Source organism: Vipera berus (genome assembly GCF_964194415.1).
Source record: "Vipera berus genome assembly, chromosome: 3".
NCBI classification, from domain to species: Eukaryota; Metazoa; Chordata; class Lepidosauria; order Squamata; family Viperidae; genus Vipera; species Vipera berus.
In genome coordinates this window covers 44,785,170-44,811,294 of record NC_138204.1, presented here as the reverse complement: position 1 = coordinate 44,811,294, position 26,125 = coordinate 44,785,170, and the positions used below count along the sequence as shown (strand labels likewise).

Here is a 26,125-nt window from a genome sequence, read left to right as displayed (position 1 = left end):
CATAGACAGCATTTTCTGCTGCCTATCCTAGGTAGCTTCTAGGCAAGATGAGTGACAAACAAGGCTAATAAATAAATAAATTTTATAAGTTGATATTTTTCAAAGAAATCAATGTAACTGGAGTCTTCTTTTCTGTTGTGACTCAGGGCCAGCCTGTGGGTCCGGCAGCCGGCTCAGATGTCTCGGATGACTCAGATGAGGGGGAGGAGGAGTGTGTGGAAGACGAACCGGCTGATGATGGCTTGGAGGCTTCGCAGAGCCCCCAGCCGGGGCCCTCTTCTCAGCTGCGTGAGCCCGATAGTGCGGAGGATGATGACCCACAGCTGGCCCTGTTCAAGGACGCCCGACACAGGAGGCAGTCGAGCAGGACCAAACAGAGAAAGGCTGTGGGACTCCTCGGGAGGAGGCACAGGGAGGCCACGCCCTGAACTCTAAATAAAAGGAGTGTTTGGGGAAGGGCTGGTTGCTGAAAGCAACCCTTCCGTTTGAGGATTCAAGTTCCAGTGTTTTTGTTTCTTGTTCTGTTATTTGAGTAATAAATCTTGGCAGACGCTTTCCAGCCTTAGACGCTCTCCAGTCTCTACTGTTTGAACAGGGGTTTGCCTTATTGCAAGGCCGGTAGCAGGCTGGTTCAGAACATTTTCATGCTGGCTGGGGAATTCTGGGAGTCGAAGTCCGCAAATCTTACAGTTGCCAAATTCGGAGAGTCCCGGTTTAAACTATAAGGAAATAAATTCAGGCTAGAAACCATGAAGAATATACTTAGTTCTTCAGAAGCTGGATAATCATCTGTCAGCTTTAGTAGTTTCTATATCCAAACTGTGTTTAGCTTTTGTATGCCCGCATCTATCTTTCCTGTCCCCTGTAAAAGAATCTGATATTACCTTGTAGAAGGACTTAGAACAGACATGTCAAACACAAGGCCTGGGGGCCGGATCCGCGAAGCCATCCTGGAAACAGTGAGGGGATGGCCCCCACTGCCTTGGCCCTGGCCCAGAGACCCTCCTTCTGCCAGAGACCCTCAGATCTGTCCCACTCCTGCCCGGGCCACCATAGGTACCCTTGATGCAAACGATGTAGAGCTGGCCACGCCCACCCAGTAGGCCATACGCACTCTAGCCATGCCCACCCAGTAGGCCACGCCCATCCTGGCCATACCCACCCGGCCCCCTGAAGGCAACCACAATGCTGATGTGGCCCTCAATGAAATTGAGTTTGACACCCCTGGCTTAGAATAAGCAAGTGGTACAGCTCTGTTAGGAGAGTTATGATTATGAAATGTTCTTTTATTTGCACGCTTTTCATAGAAATGTGTCTGCAAATTCTGTGAATATTATATAATGGAGCCCTTCAGTAAAAAGGTGAAGTGTTTTGCCGAGCACCCCTCTAGGTCTCCCTTCTCTTAACAACAGCCATCAAATTGTGAACCATGGAGAAGGAGTTACACATGGAAGGCTCCTTTCCTTTAGATTTCATTTTCCATTTGTGGTTCAACAACACTTCAGAACTTTCTCAAGAGATCACTTATATTTCTTGAAGAATGGTCATTTTTTTCTCAATAGCATAACCAGTAATCAAGTGAAGAGGAAGAGAGAGGAGCAGTGATTACACTTGAAAAACTATTTGGGAAAAAAATAATCTTTGAACCTCTCACAAATATAAGGAAATAGTCATTCAAGTCTCTGTGACTCTTAAAGCAGCAGCAGAAGTCTGAAAAAGAGACTGTTTTAATGACAAGCAGAGAAGTCACTGAAACGTGCATTGCTAATATTTAATTTAATCCCCTACACTCCGACTATTTACAATGACCCTATTTGGCTTTCTTTTCTGAGCTAGAATTGAGTTTGGATATGGGATGGGTGTCTCAGAAGCTTGGAAATGCTACATTAATTTACAGCTGACTGTTTCGATCTTCTCCTTGAGAAAAGGCCAGGATTCAGTGTGGAATGATCTATGTTTCCCCTCTACATCATGGATCCTAGTTAGACAATTTTATTGTGTTTCGCATGGGATCTCTGATACTGTACGTGCTTGTCCAACACCCTCTAATTACTGGGATACGGGATATTAATGTACTTTTTCCTTGCCCATAACAGTTAAAACAATTCCAAACTACCTGAAACCCTGAAGGCATTTGTATAACATATGATAGACAGACTACTAAGAGATTCTGAAAAGTGCACGCTCTGGCATGCAGGAGCCAGATCTGAGGAAATATATTTAGCTCGTGATGTATACCAATATTGCAACATACAGTTGCACAGAGTGAACTAACCTGCATCTGTGGAACACAGAGTTAATCTGTGGAGTTCCGTAAACTCTGGTGAAAGCACTGAAGTATCGCTGTATGAAAAAGAGATCTTCACTTCCAAAATGACAGTTTAATATGCTAATTGTACGTGTACAATTGTATACATACACACATGTGTACATATGCTAGCATCAGATTGAAATAGAGGTCTGCAAATGTGGAACATTTTTGGATAACATTTAATGTTGTTTGGCCTTTAAGAGCTTTTACACAAAGTTGGGGTGGGGGTGGGGTTTGTTTGCTTGTCTGTCCTTTTTTTATACATATACTTTACCTGCTGGTTTAAATTTTTAAAGTTTCTCTGAGTTGCTTTGTACTTATCTCAGCCACACATTGTCCCTGGCATTGGCAGTCTCTATAGTCACCTAGTAATTTGCTATTTATTCTTCCTTTCTGATCAGATATGGCACAAGGACATTTGCATCTGGCTCACCTGAATAGGGATATCCCAATGCAGCCCAGTTCTGCCTCACCTTTGGAAGGCCGGTCCCCAACTTCTGTGCATTACCGAAATGGCAACCAGCGCCGCTTTTCTATGGAGGTAACCTGCCAACTAATAGACAGGTTTTGCCCAACAATGTTGATGGAGTTCTGGGAGATTTCCCCTCCCCCCTTTAAACATAGGAAAATAAATTTGAAAGCTTGACACAGAAAGGAGCTGACCTCAAATATCAGTGGCCTGTCTAGTTTTAACATGTGGTATGTTTTGTTATATAATAATCGCATATATTTTCATGTCTAGAAGTGCTCCTGCAACAGCTAATGCTAGATTTAACCTGGCAGGTATTAAAGCTGTATTGTATTGTTTTGCAGTTGGATCTCTCTATCCAATTTGGAAGATCTTGTCATGTGTGATGTGCTATTTTTCTTCCCAGGATGTCAGCAAGCGTCTCTCTCTGCCCATGGATATTCACCTGCCCCCAGAATTCCTCCAAAAACTAGAAATGGAAAATCCAGAGATTTCTAAGCCTCTGAGCAGGATGTCACGACGGGCATCTCTGGTGAGTCTCATGCACTCTAGAGCTTCCACAGTTTTGCATTTCGGTTGCAATATCATCACATGGCACAACATCACTGCAAACACTGGCTCGTGGTTTGCTTAGAATTTTTCTCAATTCTTACAGTTTCAGCTTAAAATAAAAGATTTAAATTTTTTCACAGTAAATTAGCATAATAATTTTACTAGTTTTGCTTGCTGATACAGGTTCTCATTTAGCAACTGGCTCATTTAGCTATTATTCACTGTACTGACAGTGATGGAAAAGTAACTTTGCAATCAGTCCTTGAATTTACAATCTTCGCAAGACTCTAAAGCCAAGAAAAGCTGAAGCACGGTCAGAGTTTCACTTAGTGACCACTTCACTTAATGACCAAGTTGCCTGTCCCAGTTGTGGTAGCTAAACAAGGACTGCCTGAACTAGAGAATCAGTTTCACCAAGAGATGAAAAATTCCAGTTCTAATCCAGCTAATAACACTTCTTTATTGAACTGAGAATGAAATACTTCTTAAAATCTTGTTGTTGTTATTTAAAAATTGTGTCTTTACCACCACCTGCTGTTGAATAGTAAATATATTAAAATGGGAGATATGAACCAAGTATCTTTAATATGTCCACATAGAAAACCTCTTACCAGTCTGGAAGGATTGATCCATGAATCTGTCATCTTTATTAGTGCTATATATTGTTTTGGAAACAGATGCCATATTTGCTGAATAAAATTCAACCTAAACACAGTAGATAATGTTAGTTGTTCAAGCATTATAATATTCTGTGGAAATAGAGTCTGTGAGAGATCAAAACTATTTGTGCCTTCTAGTGTCAGACAAAAGGTCAGGGGAATATCTGGAGAATTAGTCTGGTTACTTTGACCCTTGGATCAATATGTTTATATTTCATAAGCAAAGGGAAGAATCACCAGCCAATCCTCACTTTTAATGTGAGGATTATGTGCTGACCAAAGTAACAGGCCATTTGAGAAGTAAATATGAGAAATATTGTTTTCTGCAAAACACCCCAAACAAAGACAAGAATGTGAATGGTCATGTTTTAATCTCCTCAATGGGAAAGAACCAAGTGATGTCCAGCTTCTTGAATGTCTGATAACTGAGCACGGGTATCTGATGCATGATGTTGAGGTTCAAATTCAAGGACCTGTCTTCATTTATTTCCCAGAGAATTCATTTTAAGCAATACATTTTTACAGAATGGTTATTGGTAAGCTTCTCCTGGAAGTCAAATCATATGGGCTAGACTTCTTAATAGATATGTGTTGGCCTGTGTTGTGAGTTTCTTAATACTGTATTTTGTACTTATATTTCTTCCTTTTTTTAATAGTCAGACATTGGGTTTGGCAAGATGGAAACCTATGTTAAACTGGAAAAGTTGGGGGAGGTAAGAATAATGTGAAACAATGATCAGTCCCATCCATCATCCTTTGCAAGTTGCTGTTGTATCTTTGTGATAATTTTTACCTTTTGCAATCTGCTTTGGGAGACAAACATTTAACATATAGGAGTTCAAATGTTTAAAATCTCTCTAACCCTGAACTGAATTTAAAAATAACTATAGAATTTATCTGCATAAAAAGATAGTTACTATCAGGTGCCTAGGCTTAGAGCACATCAGACTACTATATCTTCATTGGAATTTATTACATCCTTTTCTTTATAGCTTCGTATAACATTATTTTTTTTCCTTTTATTTCATTTGTTAATTCATATCTTCTAGCGTTTATTCCTTTTATATTCCAAATTGCAGTTCACACACCATGCACAAAGATACTGATCTCTGCCACTCAGCATGGCCATTCAGAGCATGCTTTCTAAATTATATGCATTTTCCATGTTAGAATGGACAGGAGGAAAAAAAAATAGCAAAATTGGTGTAGTGGGTAATGTGCTGGTCTAGAAACTAGGAGACTGTGAGTTCTAGGCTCCCTTAAGAAAGAAAGCTGGCTGAATGACCTTGAGCCACTTTCTCTCAGCCCAACCCACATATTAGATAAGTTCCCCGCTTTGAGTTGACCAATTTTTTAAAAAAATGTGTGTGGGGGGAACTAACAATAATAAATTAGATCAAGACTTTTTGTGGAATTTGTTTGGCAGATGGCGACAATGGAGAATTTTTAAATCCAATTTTAAAAAGTTTAAGGAGTGAATTGCTTAAGTTCAGCAGGCCCAGAATGAGAAAGAGAGAGATGTAAAATATAATTGCATTTTGTGCTACTTACTTTCATTGCTCCTGTCTTCACAGGGCACTTATGCTACTGTATTTAAAGGACGCAGCAAACTCACCAAGAATCTTGTTGCGCTGAAGGAGATCAGGTTGGAACATGAAGAAGGGGCACCTTGCACAGCTATACGGGAAGGTGAGACACAGGTTTGGGGTTTCCAGATCCCTGTTAGCAACTTACACCAATATTCTAGCTATATTCCTAAGGGTTCACAGGTTATCAATTTTCCCTAACATGGTTCTTTCAGATATCTTAGATTTCACCTCCCATGATTTGTCTCAAGTTTCCTGGGAATTACTGGTAACTGGTAGACCAACCAATCTGGATGAAGATGAGCCTCTGATTCCAGCTCATAGCTCCAACACCTTCAGATGACGTATGGTTGATACTGCTATGCTTTGTCTTACAGTTTCCTTACTGAAGAATCTAAAGCATGCCAACATTGTGACTCTCCACGATATCATTCACACAAAATGCTCCCTCACTCTTGTTTTTGAATATCTGGTAAGTCTACGTATCTCTTTCTAAGGGAAGGCATGGCTGGCTCAGGCATCTGCCTGGAGTACATCAGTAACATCCTGAGCAGTGCTGAGGTTCTTGGTTTTGTTTTAACTCTTAGCTAATCAATAGCATCCCTTAGAACTCTCTGGAGAATGTTCACTTATTGTTCCCGGACATTGTTTAACTGTGCTCCAGGTAGTACAGCAATTTTGTTTACTCAGTCATAGTATGTACTCAGTCTTATTCATTTGCCAAGCTTTCCAGAATAGGTGAACAGAGTTGCCTTAAATAGAAATGCAAATGATGTGTGCATAAGAGAAAGCAGAAAGAAAATGCCATTTTCTTAGCAGTAGCAAAACGTGGTTTTGAGTTGGGAAAACTTGAATTTTCTGGAATAGATGTGTTTATCAAAAAACAAACATTTAAATAGCATCTGGATTGGGTATGTTTGCTAGATGAACTGCTTTATATCTTTTTTATTTAACAGTTACTTGTACCTGTGTATTCATTTTACATGCTGCAACAAACCTCTGAACAGGTTGCATCGTTCAAAGTTGTATAATAAACCTTGCTATCATCTATGTTTTGTTGGAGGTAATAACAAGTTGCAAACATATCTTGTTCTTCTGAAGTCCTGGGGAACACAACTGGATTTGCATTTTCTAACACTGAAGAAATTGTGGGCATCTCATTCCTCATAGCAAGTTATGCCCTCAGGACATGTTTATCTTTGCAGGATAGCGACCTGAAACAGTACCTGGACAACTGTGGGAATCTGATGAGCATGTACAATGTGAAGGTGAGTAGACAGGTAGATGGTTATAAAGATTGGCCTTTGCAGAGGCTTCTCTTGTAAAATAAACATATGAGAGAATTGTGCATCCCTTCTGTATTTGGTGTCTTGCAAATATATTGGATTACTGTTTACATAATTCCCAACACTTGATCATTAGCATTTCTGTGAATGGTACCAATTATTTCTTTTCCAATCTTCTCTTGCTTCAAGATTTTCATGTTCCAGCTGCTTCGTGGTTTATCCTACTGCCATCAGTATAAGATCCTACATAGAGATCTCAAGCCACAGAATCTGCTTATTAATGGAAAAGGAGAACTAAAACTTGCTGACTTTGGTAAGTTAGTGAATGAGGCCATCTCCTTGGCTTTCAGAGTAATGACGTTTGTTTGTTTGTTTGGCAAATTAATATGGCCATCTAACATAATGTGACTCTGGACATCATATAAACATAGCAACAATTAAAACAACATTGCCAATCTTAAAATACTGAACATAAAATAAAAGCATGGAAAAGCAAAGAACATGAGAAATGCCTCCTTAAGTAACACCAGCTGCCTGCAATTAGTGCAGGTTCGCATCCCACCAGGCTCAAGGTTGACTCAGCCTTCCATCCTTCCGAGGTAAGTAAAATGAGGACCCAGATTGTTGGGGGCAATTAAGCTGACTTTGTAATAATGCCGCTTGGGGGTGGGTGTGAAAGCCCTAATAAGCAGGCATATACATAGAATGAAGGCTACTGCTAAGCTTGTAAGCCGCCCTGAGTCTTCGGAGAAGGGCGGGATATAAATGGAATTTAAAAAAAATAGCAATCACCTGAATATCATGCAACCATCTAGCAGGCTCTCCATGGGATCCCTACGTTTTTGGGGGGTGGGGGGTGGGGAAAATAATGTGTTGGCCTTCAGAACAGTTTTTGATAGATACCGTATATACTTGAGTATAAGCCGAATTTTTCAGCCCACTTTTTGGGCTGAAAAATTCCACTTCGGCTTATACTCCAGTCAACAAAAAAACTTACCGAGGACTTGTGCGCGGCCGAGGCTTTGGTGCTTCCGGGATCGCGTGCACCTCTCCCATGCCACCGCCGTCCGAGACCTGCCGAAGTTTGGGGAGGTTTGGGGAGGTGCGCGCGCACCTCCCCAAACCTCCCCAAACGTCGGCAGGTCTCCGTTCCTCCGCGCCCTGCCTGCCTGCTTCTTTCCGCAGCGGAAAGAAGCAGGCAGGCAGGGCGCGGAGGAACGGAGACCTGCCGACGTTTGGGGAGGTTTGGGCGCCTCCCCAAACCTCCCCAGGTCTCCGTTCCTCCGCGCAGACCTGCCGACGTTTGGGGAGGTTTGGGCGCCTCCCCAAACCTCCCCAAACGTCGGCAGGTCTCCGTTCCTCCTGCCGACGTTTGGGGAGGTTTGGGCACCTCCCCAAACCTCCCCAGGTCTCCGTTCCTCCGCGCAGACCTGCCGACGTTTGGGGAGGTTTGGCCGCCTCCCCAAACCTCCCCAAACGTCGGCAGGTCTCCGTTCCTCCTGCCGACGTTTGGGGAGGTTTGGGCGCCTCCCCAAACCTCCCCAGGTCTCCGTTCCTCCGCGCAGACCTGCCGACGTTTGGGGAGGTTTGGGCGCCTCCCCAAACCTCCCCAGGTCTCCGTTCCTCCGCGCAGACCTGCCGACGTTTGGGGAGGTTTGGGCGCCTCCCCAAACCTCCCCAAACGTCGGCAGGTCTCCGTTCCTCCTGCCGACGTTTGGGGAGGTTTGGGCGCCTCCCCAAACCTCCCCAGGTCTCCGTTCCTCCACGCAGACCTGCCGACGTTTGGGGAGGTTTGGGCGCCTCCCCAAACCTCCCCAAACGTCGGCAGGTCTCCGTTCCTCCTGCCGACGTTTGGGGAGGTTTGGGCGCCTCCCCAAACCTCCCCAGGTCTCCGTTCCTCCGCGCAGACCTGCCGACATTTGGGGAGGTTTGGGCGCCTCCCCAAACCTCCCCAGGTCTCCGTTCCTCCGCGCAGACCTGCCGACGTTTGGGGAGGTTTGGGCGCCTCCCCAAACCTCCCCAAACGTCGGCAGGTCTCCGTTCCTCCTGCCGACGTTTGGGGAGGTTTGGGCGCCTCCCCAAACCTCCCCAGGTCTCCGTTCCTCCGCGCAGACCTGCCGACGTTTGGAGGCGCCCAAACCTCCCCAATCGTCGGCAGGTCTGCGCGGAGGAACGGAGACCTGGGGAGGTTTGAGGAGGTGCCCAAACCTCCCCAAACGTCGGCAGGAGGAACAGAGACCTGCCGACGTTTGGGGAGGCGCCCAAACCTCCCCAAACGTCGGCAGGAGGAACAGAGACCTGCCGACGTTTGGGGAGGTTTGGGGAGGCGCCCAAACCTCCCCAAATGTCGGCAGGTCTGTGCGGAGGAACGGAGACCTGGGGAGGTTTGGGGAGGTGCCCAAACCTCCCCAAACGTCGGCAGGAGGAACGGAGACCTGCCGACGTTTGGGGAGGTTTGGGGAGGCGCCCAAACCTCCCCAAACGTCGGCAGGTCTGTGCGGAGGAACGGAGACCTGGGGAGGTTTGGGGAGGTGCCCAAACCTCCCCAAACGTCGGCAGGAGGAACGGAGACCTGCCGACGTTTGGGGAGGTTTGGGGAGGCGCCCAAACCTCCCCAAACGTCGGCAGGTCTGCGCGGAGGAACGGAGACCTGGGGAGGTTTGGGGAGGCGCCCAAACCTCCCCAAACGTCGGCAGGAGGAACAGAGACCTGCCGACGTTTGAGGAGGTTTGGGGAGGCGCCCAAACCTCCCCAAACGTCGGCAGGTCTGCGCGGAGGAACGGAGACCTGGGGAGGTTTGGGGAGGCGCCCAAACCTCCCCAAACGTCGGCAGGAGGAACAGAGACCTGCCGACGTTTGGGGAGGTTTGGGGAGGCGCCCAAACCTCCCCAAACGTCGGCAGGTCTGCGCGGAGGAACGGAGACCTGCCGACGTTTGGGGAGGTTTGGGGAGGTGCGCGCACACCTCCCCAAACTTCGGCAGGTCTCCGGACGGCGGCGGCTTGGGAGAGGTGCGCGCGATCCTGGAAGCACCGAAGCCTCGGCCGCGCGCAAGTCCTCGGTAAGCTCCGGGCGGTCACTTGCTTCGCGTCTCCTGAGGGAAGGGGGGGCGACTGGAGCGGGCGTGTTTCCTCGCCTGCTGGGCGCCGCGATTTGCCCGGGGAACGCGCGGGCCCCGAATGGCAGCGTGGAGCGAGGACAGCCAGGGCTTCCCCGAGAGCCGCGGCCACACAGGGTACTCCTGTGTATTCAGGCTTGCAAAATGGCGGATCGAGCCTCTGCTGGCGGCAGAGGCTTGCAGAGCGCGGATCCAGCCTCCGCCGGCGGCGGAGGCTTGCAGAATGGCGGATCGGCTTATACTCGAGTCAACAACTTTTCCCAGTTTTTGGGGGTGAAATTGGGGGTCTCGGCTTATACTCGAGTCGGCTTATACTCAAGTATATACGGTACTTTTAATATTAGAGTCACACATCTCAAGAAACTTTCCCCCCTTTTTTCTCTAATATTTTCCTATATATTATTTAAAAATAAACTGGGCTTTTACGCAAGTGATGAGATTGTGAGAAATAAGCATTGAGGGACATAGGACTTTATTTGTAAAAACAGGTGAGTGTTTGTAAAACAAATATGGGTTTAATATAAATCTTGGTTAATAGCTGCTACTAAATCTCACTGGCATTTGTTTTGTCCTCAGGTCTAGCCAGAGCCAAATCTGTCCCAACAAAAACATATTCCAATGAAGTGGTCACGTTGTGGTACCGACCTCCTGATGTCCTACTAGGATCTACAGAATATTCCACTCCCATAGACATGTGGTAAGCCTAATGTCTGTGCATGGGTGAAAGTGATTATTCTTCCTGTTGTTCTTTTTAAAATTAGGAAATCGTGGTTTGGCTGCCCTCAATACATACTTTTTCCAAATTCCACCACATGCTGATGGCATAGCCTTTATAATGTTGCAGACCATCTTCTAAATAAGATGGCAATGCAGTTTGCAAGTACCCACTTACTGTAGCATAATCAAACTCTCGGGAAGGATGTTACAGAGGATGGAAGAAATTAGATTTTTGTGGGTGATTCCTTCATGCTCCTCTTGTCTGATTAGGAATTCAATATGAAAAAATAATCATTCTTGCATGGTCTTCTGAGATCATTCAGGATTCAGCATCCTCTAAGAAGACTGAATTAATGAGAAGTAGACAAGGCAACATAGAAGATAGCACACCGCTCCATTCTATCTCATAAGACTTCTCCTTTTAGGGGCGTGGGTTGCATACACTATGAAATGGTCACAGGACGTCCAATGTTCCCAGGATCCACCGTGAAAGAAGAACTTAATTTAATATTCAGAATGTTGGGTGAGTCTTTTTCATTCTGTTTCTGTATTGAACAGAAGATAATACAATTTTATATATATATATAAAAGCTGAAGCCAGCAGCCTGAGGATGACGGATGAGATACATACATACATACATACATATATATATATATTCATGCTTTGTGTTCTCAAAAAATCATGAATATTATTATATAATATTATTATATAAGCCATTGTTGCCAGATAAATAAAACAGAGATAAAAACTGCAGGTATTTGGAATAAGAAAATATGGATTGCAGGGAATTACAAGGAAGGAGTTTTATTCTTCTTCCCAAAGGTGCCATAGCAAAATGATGAATGCATTTGGGGGAGCACAATTTGTCAGATTCGTTGTGTGGTATTTCTTACTGAAAGGATCTGAAAGGATAAAAGTGGTATATCCATAACCCTAACCATTACTAATGCAGTATTTCTCAACCTTGGTTACATGAAGATGTGTGGACTTCAACTCCTAGAGTTCCCCAGCACATCTTCAAGTGCCAAGGTTGAATAACACTTGTCTAATGCTTTCCTTGATTTCTACATTGCTCTACCCTACAGAGAATGCATTTTAATATTTCTCTACAATATAAAGGAAAGAAGTATTCTACTGGGTTAGAATTTCTTAATTTTGGTTTTATTATTTGAAATTTTCAGACCCTAACCCCTAAATCCCATATATGCCATCTCATGCCATGCTGCATATGGATCTAGAAAAAGTGTTAATCCAATCCTTTTTTTTTCTTGCAGGAACTCCTACAGAGGAATCTTGGCCAGGCATCACATCCAATGAGGAGTTCAAATCTTACCAATTCACACAATATCGAGCCCAACCCTTGATAAATCATGCACCCAGGTAGAGGCAGAATCAAGGAGAGGCCAATTTATTATGGATCATAGCTGTTGTTTGAAAGTACTACAAGGGGCAAAATATTAGTCCTCTTAGAAATAACTAAAGAAAGAGACAGAGAATAAATGATGATATAAAGAACTTGGAAAAGTTGGTTGATTGTCTGCACTGTCCTCAGTGAACACAGGATTTTTCTCTGTCCCAATGCAACATGTTTTCATTCTTATTCTCTGTCTGAGATTGAGGAATTGAGGACAACTTTGCTATCTTTTCTGGGGTTGCCACTAGATGGCAGTAGTGCTTTGACTTTCAAACTGAAAAGGTAAAGGCTAGGCTTTGTTTACTGCACTGTCATCTCTACCTTAAGAAAGAACTCAAATTGCCAACTGATAAAATGAATATTTTTTGTAATTAGCTTATGCAGCCTGCTATCCTCCAGGCATATTGGACTTACAGTTTCCACCATCACCACCTAACGGGGCCAATCAGAATCCAAACTTTGAGGAAATTGATCTGGGTCATTTTTCTTTGAAACTGGCCCTTTTAACCAGAGCTGGAATCTGCATTCAGGTGTTGGTCCTGCAGTAACAGCCAGGTGCTTGAAGAGTCTCCCAAATATAACAATACTTTCTTCTCTTGCAGGCTGGACACAGAAGGAATTGACCTTTTGACAAGTCTCCTCCTGGTAGGTGACCTAGCCTGCTAAGCCAGATATCAGAAATGCCACAGTTCAACCCTCAGATACTTCACCACCACTACCTGTGTGCTGAAGGGATTCAATATTTTTTGTTTCCTCCCTCATGGAGGGACTGTGTGTCCAAAGAAATCTTCCCAAACAGTTACTCCTGCTGACCTCCTTGATTCTTCTAGTTCACAGTTTTTATTGTATAAGTGAAACAAGTTAAGATTCTTAGTGCTGAAGTTCTATAAATGGGTGCTGAAAATAGTGCTGTCGTCTCCTCATTTTGACCTTTTGTGGTCACCAAATAACTTTTTTTCTCAATATGATCTTATTTTATCATCTTGTTTCTGAAGTACAAGTATGTACAATTGTTTAAAGGAAGAATGTATATCGCACAAGACAAATTGATTATATAGCCTTGTTTTAAAGTAAATATGATTGCAGTGATATTCTAAATCCAGTCAGGTTAGCCATCATCTAAGAAATTTATCTGCTTGATTTTTCTGGTAAATTCTAAACATTTCTCTTGATTTTTCTGAGTAATTTCACAAAGCTGCATCATCTTGCTGCATTCTCAGCCCTTCCTTCTTCCTGACATTTGAATGATCTTCCCTGAATCACTGTTTCTAAATGTTCATTGAAGAAGAAAAAAACAGCAGTTTAAAATGCACTGGAATGATAATGAATCCATATATATAGGTCTTTATTTTTCTTTATTTATGCAAAGGAAGCCACGTTGAGCAATTAAGGGAAATATTTTATAAACTTCAGTTGCAAAATTCTCTCAAGTACTAATCAGTGTGTATGTGGGGTGTGGGAATGCATCTGTAGAAAGGGTGAAAGGTTGAGGAAGAACCAAAGAATGGTTCTAATCCCCAAACTCTGCATTTAGGCAGTCTTAAACTGAATTGTAGGAAGCTGTTGCCAGTTGAATTTGATTGGTTGCTGGATCTTATGCAGGTTTCAGGTTGCACCTAAAAGTGTTAGAACAGGAAAACAGCCGATGGATAGTTCCCACTTAATAAATATTTATTAAATATTTATAGCCTACCCCAATTCTAATGTATGGGATGCAAAAAAAGCCAAAAGTAAAAAATATGAAATAAAAATACTATTAAAAAATATGTTACATCACAGACACCCTTAGAACCAAGCAGGTTAAACTAAGGGCCAAACTTGCCTTGAAATACATAAAATTGCTTTGATCTGTTCATGGAGTTCCAGCAAGTTGGAGTCTTCTTTATCTATGGGAGTGAGGGTATTCCAAGAAGGAGGAACATCACTGAGAAGGCCCAGCACCTGGTTAATGCCCTATGGAATTTACAAGGGAAAAACCTGCAACAAACTCTGTATGACCAGATTGATGGGCAGATTTGATTCTGGCAAGGCATTGCCTGATTTATCCCAGGAGAGGGGATTGTGCATTGTGAGGGGCTTTAAGGTATTGACCAGCACATTGAATTGGACCTGAAAGCCAGCTGACAGGTGATGCAGCAACTTCAAAAGAGGCATTATTCTGGCCTGACAGGGTTGTCTTATCAGAAGACTAAACATTGCATTTCATACCAGCTGTAACTTCTGGATCATTTCCAGAAAGGCAACTCCACATGGCACAAGTAGCAGTATTATTGCTGAGTGATGATCATGGTGTGAGTTGCCATCATCGGTGAATCTTGATCTAACTGGCACATCAACCAAAGCTGAGCAACAGCTGCCCTGTCCACATCTCCCGCTTGCTGTTTAAGCAAGATCTGAGAGTCCTGGAGAACTCTTGAATCAACTCTTTCAGAGAGAGCTTGACCACTTCAAGAGTAACTATTGGAGTCAGTATTACAAAATTAAGTAGATATCTATTGACAGATAGAAAACTGTCCTGGAGGGATTTAATCTGAACTGTTAAAGAGATATCCTATGTTTTTAAAAATCAGTAGGCATATCACATTACAAAGTCATTTGAAACCAGCTTGGATAGCGTTACCTAGTGCTCAGAAGATATTTTCATTTTCAAGTGGAACATCTGTTTCAGCTTGGCAGTGGTATATTTGAATAATCCAAAGGCCAAAACCCCCTTTGAATGGATCATTTATTCACAGTAGTGACTCTCAAATGCACAAATACCACAGTATGCAACTCAGAACAGGCCTGGCATACAGGATTACAAGACCAATATTGGAGCCAAGGCCATTGGGAACAAAGTTCATTTATCAGCCTTGCCATGTGAGCATCGTAGTTCTACCCCAGCTTGCAGGCAGATATAGCATAGGTAAAAATGACATTATTGGCAAGTTCAGATCAAAATAATTGCCATTACTAAATGCTGTGGCAAGAATGCTGTGGCAATAGAATGAGATTTGTCCAGAATGATACTACTTGAACCATCAAGTCTCAAGGTTGCACTCCACAGCACTTCCGGTTCTTAGTCAACTAGCTCTGTTTTAGAGATATTGGAGATGAAATCAGTTTAATAATCCCAGTGAGCCTGCTGAGCTGGGGAATACAGTTTGGAGCGCCAATCAGAACCAATATAATGCCACTGTAATTGGCTAGGAAACCATCAACTCAAACAGTAAGATTGACAGCTTCAGAAAAACGAAAATAGCGGTGGTGGAAATGAAATAGTAAACCAGTCCTCAGAGAAGATTCCTACACAGGAACATAAAATGTCTGATCATTCCAACGAAAAGGAATAAAGTTCCTCCATTCTAAGTCTGATCTATGATGCTACCAAGTCTCAGATTTCTTGATTATTGTGTTGCTTTGTTCTGTTTCTGCTACTAAGACTCTTTTGTCCTGTTCTGGCTTTCATAGGAGATGTTGTTTGGCTTTGCAGTAATTGCTTGACTTCCTCTTACTGAGCCAAAACTAAAATAAAAACATAGATTTTCTAAGGCACAGAGTTTTGCCTGACTGCAGACTGAAGAAACCAGACAGGATGCAATTTTGCAGAAGAATTTGGGGGGGGGGGGTCATAGGTTTGACAGACTTAAAACAAATGGCTCAAATTGTACCACACCTCCACTAAATTCCAAAGGACATTAGGGAAATTGTATTGTTAGCAAAATAATGTTTCATTTTATGTTTTCTAGCATAGTTTGCCTCTCCCATCATACTATTCAGCCAAGCATTTATGATTCTTCTGCAGAGTAATATCTTCAAATCAATCAATTATTTAAAAAATTCTGCAGCCACACAATGAATCAGCATCTGAGAATGATGTGTAAAATCACTGTACAAATATGGACTCAATTCTGTTTTTTCCCCTCTAAGTATGAAGCCAAACAACGTATCTCTGCTGAATCAGCTCTACGGCATCCCTACTTTATGATCTTAGATGAACGAGTCCACCTCCTTCCTGAGAGTAAGCATACAGTGGGAACATTGTGACATAAGATGAGTTAATAATACCTCCAAAGAATGAATAAAGACAATTGTTTTGTATCAAATTAAGCCCTTTCCCTGATCCTTTCAAAGGACCTCTTACTTCAGGCAATTAGTCACAGTAAAGCTTTAGAAGTATCAAACTTCCCTAACAAGAAATAAGGTACAGGTTGCTGTGCAGCACAGTTGATAGCTGCATTTTATTTTTTCTAGGTGTTTTGCTTTTTTTTAAAATCCCATTTATATCCCGCCCTTCTCCGAAGACTCAGGGCGGCTTACAATTTAAGCACAAACCAATGTGCTTAGCAATAGCCTTCATTCTATGTATATGCCTGCTTATTAGGGCTTTCGCCCCCCCCCCCCCAGCGGCATTATTACAAAGTCAGCTTATTGCCCCCAACAATCTGGGTCCTCATTTTACCTACCTCGGAAGGATGGAAGGCTGAGTCATTGTCACTTTGAAATTAACTGCATTTTAGTCTCAGAAATCCAGAGCCGAAACATGGAAAATAAATGTGTAAAATATTTTTTTAAAAAAGGCAGAAGTGAGAGAAATAAAATCTAAGAAATGCAATTTTTCAAAAGAGAGGTAGATGTGGGAAGAAAAGCTACTACCAGAACTTTGGTAACATAAATAACATCCAGTGGATAACAGCAACACTAATCCAATCAGTCTTCTACAGGTGTACTTACTGTAAGGGTCCATCCACTGTGGAGCTTCTGGGTCACATACACAGAATGAATCAGAATGGCTAACAAATGCAATCCATGACTTCTGTTTCCTTCTCCTCTCGTCTAGCTGCCTCCATCTTCTCTTTGAAGGAAATTCAACTTCAGAAGGACCCTGGCTGCCGAGGCTCAAGTTTCCAGCATGTTGGTAGGTACCACCTTCTCCTGGAGAACAGTTTGACTGAAGGCTATGCATAAATCTTTCATTTTCTATATTTTTCTGATAATAGATTGATGATGTTCATAGCAACCAGATCCCCAAATATGTTCTAAGAATCAGATCTCCCTTTTTTTTTATCCCAAGTCACAGATTTTGGTCCATCGTTCTTACTTAGATCATCTATTTTTTCTCCTTCCTTACTTCTACAGCTCGAGGAAAGAATAGGAGGCAAAGCATATTTTAAGTCTGTTTGTTCTTTCATCTAATCACTGAGAAGATGGAAACACTGAGAAGAGAGAGGACCACTGGATCCCAGATAGTCCATCCCCAGAAAAATAAGGGGTGGCATCTACTGTACAAGAGCTGTCTTGCAATCTCAGGCATGCAGCACAGCTTTTTCTCAAACTCCCGCCTCTTTCTCCAGTGAGAAAGGAAAAGAGAGACATTGTAAAGCTCCCATTCTTCATACAGCATATAGCAATTGGAATAGGCCACCTGGAGAAGAATCTGCATCAGATGGTGAGTGGCCTCTGAAATATTGAGGCTGCTGTTCTAGATGGAAGCAATCCAGTCGTGGAATCCACATCAGCTTTGCTTCTTCAATGTCGTATCATAACCAATGTTTTGAATTCCATTATTTTCCTCATTGTGAGATGATTTCTATGAGATGATTTCAGATATGATGAGTATGAAGTAGCAGTGGAAAGCATTGATTTTTATCCAAATCCCTCTCCCTCTGCCTTTAAACTGAAAAAAGAAACATGGAAGGTTTAACAAGGGCAACTACAATAACAATTTAAAAGTCTGTTTTCTTTGAGTTACCTTTGCTCTATTTTTTAAGAAATGTTCTCAATTCTAAAAGGTAAAAACATTCAGGAGAAAGGATGGAGTGAGGAAGAAAGGTGTTTTGATAGATGTTCTTAGGCCCTTAGTACTTAATGCAAATCAAAACATTTACTAAGTTTAAATTTTCTCACACAAGATTTCAACTTGCAGACCAGGATTTAAATGAGCCATGCTCTCTAGATAAGTTGAATTATAACTCCCACAATTTCCAGAAGCTAGGTATATATGAAAGTTGTAATTTCAGCACAGGTAGGGAGCACCGGTTTGGAAGAAGCTGATCACTTTTTAACTTACCATATTTATCAAAAAGCACACAGACATACAAAAGCTGAAGTCAAGTCGTGAAAAAGATTAGACAGTACTTGAATCTTTAACTAGGTTGACTGTAAAACTGAAAAAGCTTGAAAAAAATTTTCGGCCTGTATATTTCTGTATTCCTTTATCGAATCCTGTCCGTATGGTTGATATATGAAGATACCACTGTTCTTCATTGTTTGTGCCTATCACTAAAGAAACATACTTTAAAGTCACAAAACATCCTTAGTAAACCTGCCACATCCTTGGTGACCCTGGCACGAACAGAAAAATTCTACATTCCTATGTGTGCATTTATGCTTTTCTCAATATTATTATGCTAGTAAGCACATTCCCTAGAACAGGGGCCCCCAACCCCCAGTCCGTGGACCAGTACCAGCATGCCAGCAACTGGGCCACATAAACAAGCAAAGCCCCATCCACAGGATGCAGGCAGCACACAAAACCACACCTCCGGTCCACGGAAAAACCTCTCTCCACGTAACCAGTCCCTGGTGCCCAAAAGGTTGGGGACCTCTGCCCTAGAAAGTATGTGTAGCACTTCAGATAAATCCCCTTAAATCTATGGAAAGTAAAGGCTGCTGATCTATTTTTATTCCTGAGGTCAATCAACTCACTAGAGAGATGGTAGAACTGGAATGAAAAAGCTTGAAACCAATTTCTCCTACCACTCAAAAGATGTTTTGCAACTGTTCCATTTTCTTAATGAATGCTCTATGTTAAAACAAAAGTTGTAAGAAATATTGAAAAAGGTTGTGAAGCAAGGACATTAATTTTTGGATCAAACACTTGCAAAAACCTAAGTTATAAATAAAGATGCAAAGTGAATGTGTAATAAAAACTTAACTACAAACATTTTTATGAGGAAATAAGAGTGCTTCAAGACTGAGAGCAGCTAGCATTACCAAAACCTTTCAAATTTTTTTCCTAATAGAAAAATGATAAAAGAAATTGTGAATAAACACCAAGGGTTTCCAGGTGGAATACAACATATTCTACATATATTCCTCCTCTTAAAATTTCATGAATGCGCCAGGGCAATCACACAAAAGCATTGTTTCAGATTGTGTAATCAGTTCAGGTAGCTGTGTGTTTCAACTCAAAATTATACTATTTCTTCTGCATAGCCTAAAGAAAAGGGGTGGGTAACCTGGTAAATACCAATGCGCACAAGACCTGTCCCTAATATCACCCAGCAAGTTCCTTATCTTTGCCTTTTATAATATTTTAATTAAAACCAAGTTCATTTGGAAATGGGCATACTGCAAAATGAATATTAGCCTCAGAGCCCCACAAGCATTTTAAGAAAATATCAGCAATTGATGCCTGCAGCTGGATGCTTTATTTGAATTTGTGCCCATCAGCTCAGAAGAATCCAAAGTGGAAACAAGCAAAAATGGAGGGGATCAGAAAGTGGTGTCAAAATAAAATTACCTTTTGATAAATCTATTGTTTGTGATTTCCACACTGACAAGATAGGTATTTTGTTGCAACATGCTCTCAAAATTGCAATATTGCCATCAATATCATTGCCCATCTCTGCTCTAGAAAACTATTCTTCATTGCTTCAGCTTTTAACAGCTGTTCATTGAAAAGGTTTACATGAGTGGCCATTTGCACTTGTGCAGTAATCATTAAAAACTTTTGTCCTGTTTTTGTTTTTTTGTTCCTTCATTTTGGAGAAAAAAGTAAGGAGGAATCCACTTGGGTAGCAGATTCCAGAAGACGTACCAAATTAGACCCACCAATCTCTGTACGGGATCCACCTCTGATGGGAATGAAGGAAAAGACATTGATCTTTCGCTTTCAAAATATTTTGGTTATCAGTGGTTCCCTTTTGTAAGACAAATACAGTAGATCTAGGTTTTGCATGAATTTCTTAACAAAGGAAATGGTTCTGCACAGAACTAGATGGATCTCATCAGCAATGAATTAGCAAATGGTCTAAATACTTGTAGCAAAGAGCTGCTTTGCTACTTAAACTATTATGTGAATTTCAGCCTTTCTTCTCTTATCATTAGTGTGCTTGCTTCCTCACTCAGCCATAACACCCGGGTGACAAAAGAAACTATAACTGACCCACTTCCCTTTCTTTGCAATTTCTATAGATTTAATCCACTGAGAACCTAAAGTGCCAGCGGATCCCTTGTAACCAAAGGCTTAAACCTTCAAAGCTCCCTTGTCTACTTCCTTCCTGTCAGGAATATACCATCATTTCTCTTAAATGTTGTGTTATGTTTTACCACTTTCACCCCGACAATTCCCCACTTGGGTACTGTTTCCAAAATGCCCATTTTTTTTAACCAGGCCTCTGTTTCCCAGGCCACTTCTCACTTTATCCCTTCTCTTCACCATCTCTTAACTTAAGTGTGGGGCATTCCTTTTATATGCAGTTTCTCAATACTTGGAAATGTATTTTGTGGAGAACATCTTGTTTAGATCCTCTGTCATTTATCAAACCTGTTCATCAGGTTTTCCTTTTGATTCCTCTTAAGCCACTGCTTATTTTTTTAACCACCATGGCTCTAGTTCTTGCTTCCCTGGAGGGCTATTTCCTAACACTTAAGTCCTCAGGGAGCCTTAATTCCTGAAAGAAATTTCTTCTCATTCCATCACAGAAGAAGCTAAAAAATATGAATAATTATTTCTTGATGAAGTGGGTTCTGTTTCATTGCTGTTGCTCAGCCAGCCGGTGTTATTTTAATTCCTTCCAATACTAGGCTTTAATGGCCCAATTTTTCTCAGTTTGGCTATTCCAAAATAAATTAGATATTCTTATTATCACTCAGTTATATAATTTCAGAACTTTCAGGAAACATCTCGCATATAATTAAAATTAAAAGAAAAAATACTTGAAACATCATATCAACAGACAAGTCCCTCCACTGGGGATATACAGAGTGGCAAGGTGGTTGAGCTCTGGCATGTCAATTATGCTAATAGACCAAAAGACAGCTTTCAAGCTGAAGGGCTTGCTTGGAACTTAAGAGCAAATCCACCCAGCCTCCCTGCCCAATAACTATTCCCTTTCATGTTATCTCAGTAGTTTTCCACAACTAAGAGCCAAGGATGGCTATATTCTGCAAGGCTACTTTTGCTAATATAGGTGCTGCGTCCAAACAATGCAGGGCACTTGATGGTCATTAGAGGAGCAGCCTGAAATTACCTGTACTATGCCAGCATTGTCAAGGCCCCAGCTGACTCCTCCTGTTTCTTCAGTTCTACTTGGGCTTCAAGGAAACCCAGATCTCTGGCTTTCACAGCCAGGGGTGTGTTTTTTTTAATGGTTTGGTCAGCTGGTTAACCTTGGAAGTGCAAGGTTAACTGACTAACCCATCCCTGATTTTCACTGAAGATGCATGTGTAATAGACTTGTGTCTTGTGCTTCTGTAGCCTGTATGATTGGCAATTCTTTTCCCAATGGCTGCTGTTCCAAGGAAGTACTGGTGCTTTGCTCCCTCTCATTGCATCTGTTCTTAGGACAGTTTACAGCTGTCATACCATTTCACATGACTAAGCCAGTGGTGGGATTCAGCCAGTTCGCACCAGTTCCATAGAACCGGTAACTATAATTTTTTGTTGCCCAGGTTCAGAATGGACTTCTGGAAGCAGCATCCACACAGAGAACTGGTTGTTCACACATTTGAATCCCACCACTGGACTAAGCCCTTCCTCAGATGCTGGTCTTACCCACTGATTGAATCTCAGCTACCAGACTATGGTTCTTTGTTGCTACATAGAAGTTATTAGAATGACCAGATGACCCCGACTTTCAAGGAATAAAAATAGCAAAGTACAGTCAATCAACAGAAGAATGGAAAGGGAGGGACGGAGGAAGAGAGGGGTAACTAAAGCATTGTGCATGTCAGCTGGAGAAACTGTTCACCTTCTGGATAACCCCGACTGGACCTAGAATTTCAGCCAGAGAAACCACCGTTCATGAATCTTAGAATGAGACGCCTTAAAACTGGAGAGCCAGCGTAGATGTATTTTGGACATGTGATGAAGGTATTCTGTGGAGGCAGCAAGATTTAGGTGGCATATTTCCTGTCAGCTTTGAGAGGGAATAGAAATACAGGAAACAGTTATGCGGTTATGGAATAAGCCTAATTTTGTCTTGAATGAAGGAGTCGGGTTATTGGGATGAGCACTGTGAAGTTAGAAAACTTTCCATTTTATATGATGAAATTTCAGAAACCAGCAAGGAGAGATATATGTCCCTTTTTTACTTTCTCATTCTCCAGAACTCTCTCTTGCATGTAATTCTGCAATTAATTGTTAAATGAATTGTGAAACACATCTTTATCAGCTTTTTCCTTTGCATTATACAAATGAAGTGGAAATTAATGTTTTTTTCTGAGCCAGCATATTAGATTATATTAACAGTTATTTGACATATCCTGGAATAAATATTTTAACCAATTAAAACCATAACCATGATTGTTTACCCAATGTCACATTCATTTTTTAAAGAGTTCTATACAAAAGAATGTTTGATAAGTATTGAGAGGAAAGCAGTAATTTTAGTACTGGATTTTACTGGCAAACGTTAGGCTACTTGCAGTGCTATTTACAAAGTTAAGACACTTACCTGATTTTTTTAGACAAAAATGTTTGCATAAGAAATGGATTCAGTAAAGCATTTAATCACATGCTAATATTTTGCATCTAGACTGACATATAGAAATCATTATGCCTAAATACCATAGCAGTTTGGTGTGTTACTATTCCTAGGATAAAACATGGTGATAATCATTGCTTGTTTACAATCATTATTTATTCATAGCTTCTTTGCCCTGCTTGGTAGCCAGAAAAGCTGCAAGCAGCACAGTAAAACAAGACAGGGCTTGCTTGCTTCAAGCTTGTAGTCACAGCATAGAAAAATGGGTGGGGATAAATAAGAGAGAAAGGAGGCTCACAGTTATTAAAATTATAAAATTCTTACAAGGGCCAGATGGGACTAAAACAATTATATGAGGTGGTATCCAATGGAGTATTTACTTTCCATTCCTTCCTGTTTTGATCAAATGGCTCTACATTTGTGTCAGATTCTATTGGTATATGTTTCCCCTTCCTTGGCATTCAGATTACTTAAAATAGATTACAGTGCCAAATGTTTTCTTAGTATACATTCTAAAGTTTGCTTCCTCTATTAACACACTTATAACACAATCTTGAAGACAACAGGACTTCCTTCAGTATACAATGGCATTGCACTATAGTTATTTAAACTCGTATATTTCCTTATTCTTCCACGGCTATAGCATTCAGTCAATACTTTCTCAGATTTAACACAGTTGTGAATCTTATTGAATTTAATTTTCTACTTCTTTTCACCTGAGGGTTTAACAAAAAATTGAAGTCAATTACATCAAATTACTTGGGAACAGATTTAGCCTTTGCTAATAGTCACTATGGTGAAGAGAATTGCATGATCAGAATCTAATAACATGTCCAGATAAATAAACCTTTAGGGGAAAAAATTGCAGGCTTTCCAATCATCTCATTTCTAGATGCATGTAAGTGCAGGAATATATGTCTGAGCTATGATGTGAATAAGGTATTAAATTAGGCTACAGGTATCCATACATCAAGGATAGTTTTTGATAGCAATTATCCTGCATAATTGCAGGGTCTGCATAATTTTGCACAGCATTTTCCAATGCATGAGCCAATAAGGAGTCCAGTTCTTGCAGAAAGTGCCCAGTATCCCATGATTCCCTGAGCCAATACATCTAAAGTGAAGAATTATAGAACTGGGAGAGACATTTTAGGCCATTGCATCCATCACCCCTGTCTTCTAAGGTATTAGCATCCTGTCTGATTTTTATAGTCTGCAGATATGTTGCCTGCATGTCTTTATCTAAGGCTAAGCCATTAATGAAAATGTTGAAGTATACAGGAACCAAGACTGATACTTGTAGCAGCCTATCACACTTGATATTTCTATCAAATTTTAATACTCTTTAAGTACAATTTTCAATCTGGCTATGTAACACTTAATTGATATCCTATTCTGCCATGCTTTACCAGTTGCTATTCACATCAGGTGTTTTGTAAAGGTATTTCAACAAATTTCCCACAATTCATTAAAGAGGATACACAGTTTTTTAAAATGAGGTAAAATTAAGTTGATAAAGATTCATTCTTGTGAAACCCATCGTGATGTCTCCTAATCATAGCATTGCTTTTAAGAAGTTTAGAGATTAACTTGTATGATCTGCTCTAGATTTGTCCCAGACATCAATGATAGACAAGTCTATAATTTCTCTTTCCCTTTCTTGAAGTTAGGTGGCATTTCACCAGTTTTCCAGATTTCTAAAAATTAGAATATCAGAATATGGCCAGAACATCTCCTAGTTCTTTCAGTGAGTTAGGATACAGTTTATCTAGTGCTGACAGTTTAAACTCATTCAGCGTAAAGAGAGATTCTCTGATCACGATTCCATCCATCACTAACTTCTTCCCAATGGCCTGGAGGACAACAGTAGCTGTGGCTGGGGCCCTACAGTCAATCCACTTGCGAAGTGTGTTCTGGGCTGTCAGCTGAAGCAATGAGTTCTGTAATGGAGAGGCTTTCTTGGTCAACTACTCTTCCTCATCAAATTTTGAATTGTTCTCCTTTGTTTTGGGGAAACTAGGTTGGCAAAATAGAATGAGAGAATTTTGGTGTTTTCCTGACAGGGTGGAATTAGTTTAGTCTATATCACGGGTGTCAAACTCGCCACGTCACGTTACGTGTTGCAATGTATCGCGACTTCTTTTGCATTGCCAGAGCTGGGGTGGGCATGGCCTTCACATGATGCAACCAGCCCGCGGGCCGGCAGTTTGACACTCCTGCTCTATATAAATCTGGATCTGTTTTCAATAAAATGTAACCTCCATGAGGTTACCTGATTATGTTAATTATGCTCACAATATGCTAAACCTCCCAGTTAAGTGCTTTTGGGAACAGGATTGTTGGGACTTGGTCATTTGGAACAAAGCACCAGTGTTTGCGTAGTCGAAACTATGAAAGCAAACTTAACCTTGACCCATGGAATTCTTTATCCACTAAACCAGCAATTTCACTGTACTTTCCATCATTCTCCTTCCCTACTGGGACTTTTCAATGAACAAAAGCCCCAGTGATCTATGCTGTTTAAATTCCTTACGCCTTTTTTAAGGTCCTAACCTTGCTCACTGAAGACACATGTAGAATTTACATAATCCCAGTGCAAAAGTCTTCAGTTGAGGAATATAAAGCTGTATTTTGTATGGACACATATAAACCATATATATTCCTTATTCAGATGATATGTGGGGTACGGTGCACCTTGTCATTGAATTTTAAAACATATAGGCAGTGCCATCCAAAAAGCCAACAGCCTAACTTAAAACAGAAATGTTTATTACACATTTCTGCAAAAATGAAATTAACACATCTTGTTTAAACAGAGCAGAAGAAACATAGTTTAGGCCTTGTATCATTTTTTTCTTTTTATTTTAGAATGTTATTGACAAAAACAAATGGAAGAACACAATCAATAGACTGAGTTAAAGTTATGAGCTCAGTTTTCCTTGTAGTATAGAGTCTGTTTTAAATATAAGAAATATGTTTCTGTATTTATTGCTTCAGCAATTCTCTTTTAAATGGTGAATGTAAGGGGGGGTTGATGAAAAATATTGAAGGTTAAAAAGCGATTTGCAGGATGTGCTGAAGCAAATCCTGGAAAGCAAAGCTGGATCTATAATTGTGCATCATCTAGCAGAGAATGTGGTCATTTTTCTTCCAAGGCTAGTTGGGCTTAAAGTAACTTCGGTCCTCCTGACAATATTTTTTCCTATGGGTCTTTCCCAAAATTTCTCAGAAGCTGAAATTTGTTCCTGTCTCTTGTTCTTCTATAGAGTAGCCTTGGTTGTTTACAGAAGAAATTATCAGAAGCACTTGGCAATTTATTAGA

At 41.2% G+C, this 26,125-nt stretch overlaps 1 protein-coding gene across 3 annotated transcripts in view; it reads left to right on the top strand.

The window, feature by feature from the left end:
• CDK18 (cyclin dependent kinase 18) overlaps positions 1 to 26,125 on the top strand; it is a 119,984-nt gene that overhangs the window by 66,519 nt on the left and 27,340 nt on the right. Inside the window, exons 3-16 of one of the 3 annotated variants that reach the window (XM_081325053.1) lie at positions 2,713 to 2,852; positions 3,187 to 3,312; positions 4,648 to 4,704; positions 5,566 to 5,680; positions 5,955 to 6,049; positions 6,783 to 6,845; positions 7,053 to 7,176; positions 10,557 to 10,677; positions 11,123 to 11,220; positions 11,973 to 12,078; positions 12,715 to 12,757; positions 16,022 to 16,112; positions 16,932 to 17,009; positions 17,231 to 24,160. In XM_081325053.1, coding sequence (XP_081181179.1) covers positions 2,713 to 2,852; positions 3,187 to 3,312; positions 4,648 to 4,704; positions 5,566 to 5,680; positions 5,955 to 6,049; positions 6,783 to 6,845; positions 7,053 to 7,176; positions 10,557 to 10,677; positions 11,123 to 11,220; positions 11,973 to 12,078; positions 12,715 to 12,757; positions 16,022 to 16,112; positions 16,932 to 17,009; positions 17,231 to 17,265 — 1,292 coding nt within the window. In that variant the 3' untranslated portion in view covers positions 17,266 to 24,160. Of the gene's footprint in view, positions 1 to 2,712; positions 2,853 to 3,186; positions 3,313 to 4,647; positions 4,705 to 5,565; positions 5,681 to 5,954; positions 6,050 to 6,782; positions 6,846 to 7,052; positions 7,177 to 10,556; positions 10,678 to 11,122; positions 11,221 to 11,972; positions 12,079 to 12,714; positions 12,758 to 16,021; positions 16,113 to 16,931; positions 17,010 to 17,091; positions 17,144 to 17,230; positions 24,161 to 26,125 lie in introns of those variants that run through there. The other 2 variants (XM_081325054.1, XM_081325052.1) reach the window with 2 other exon arrangements.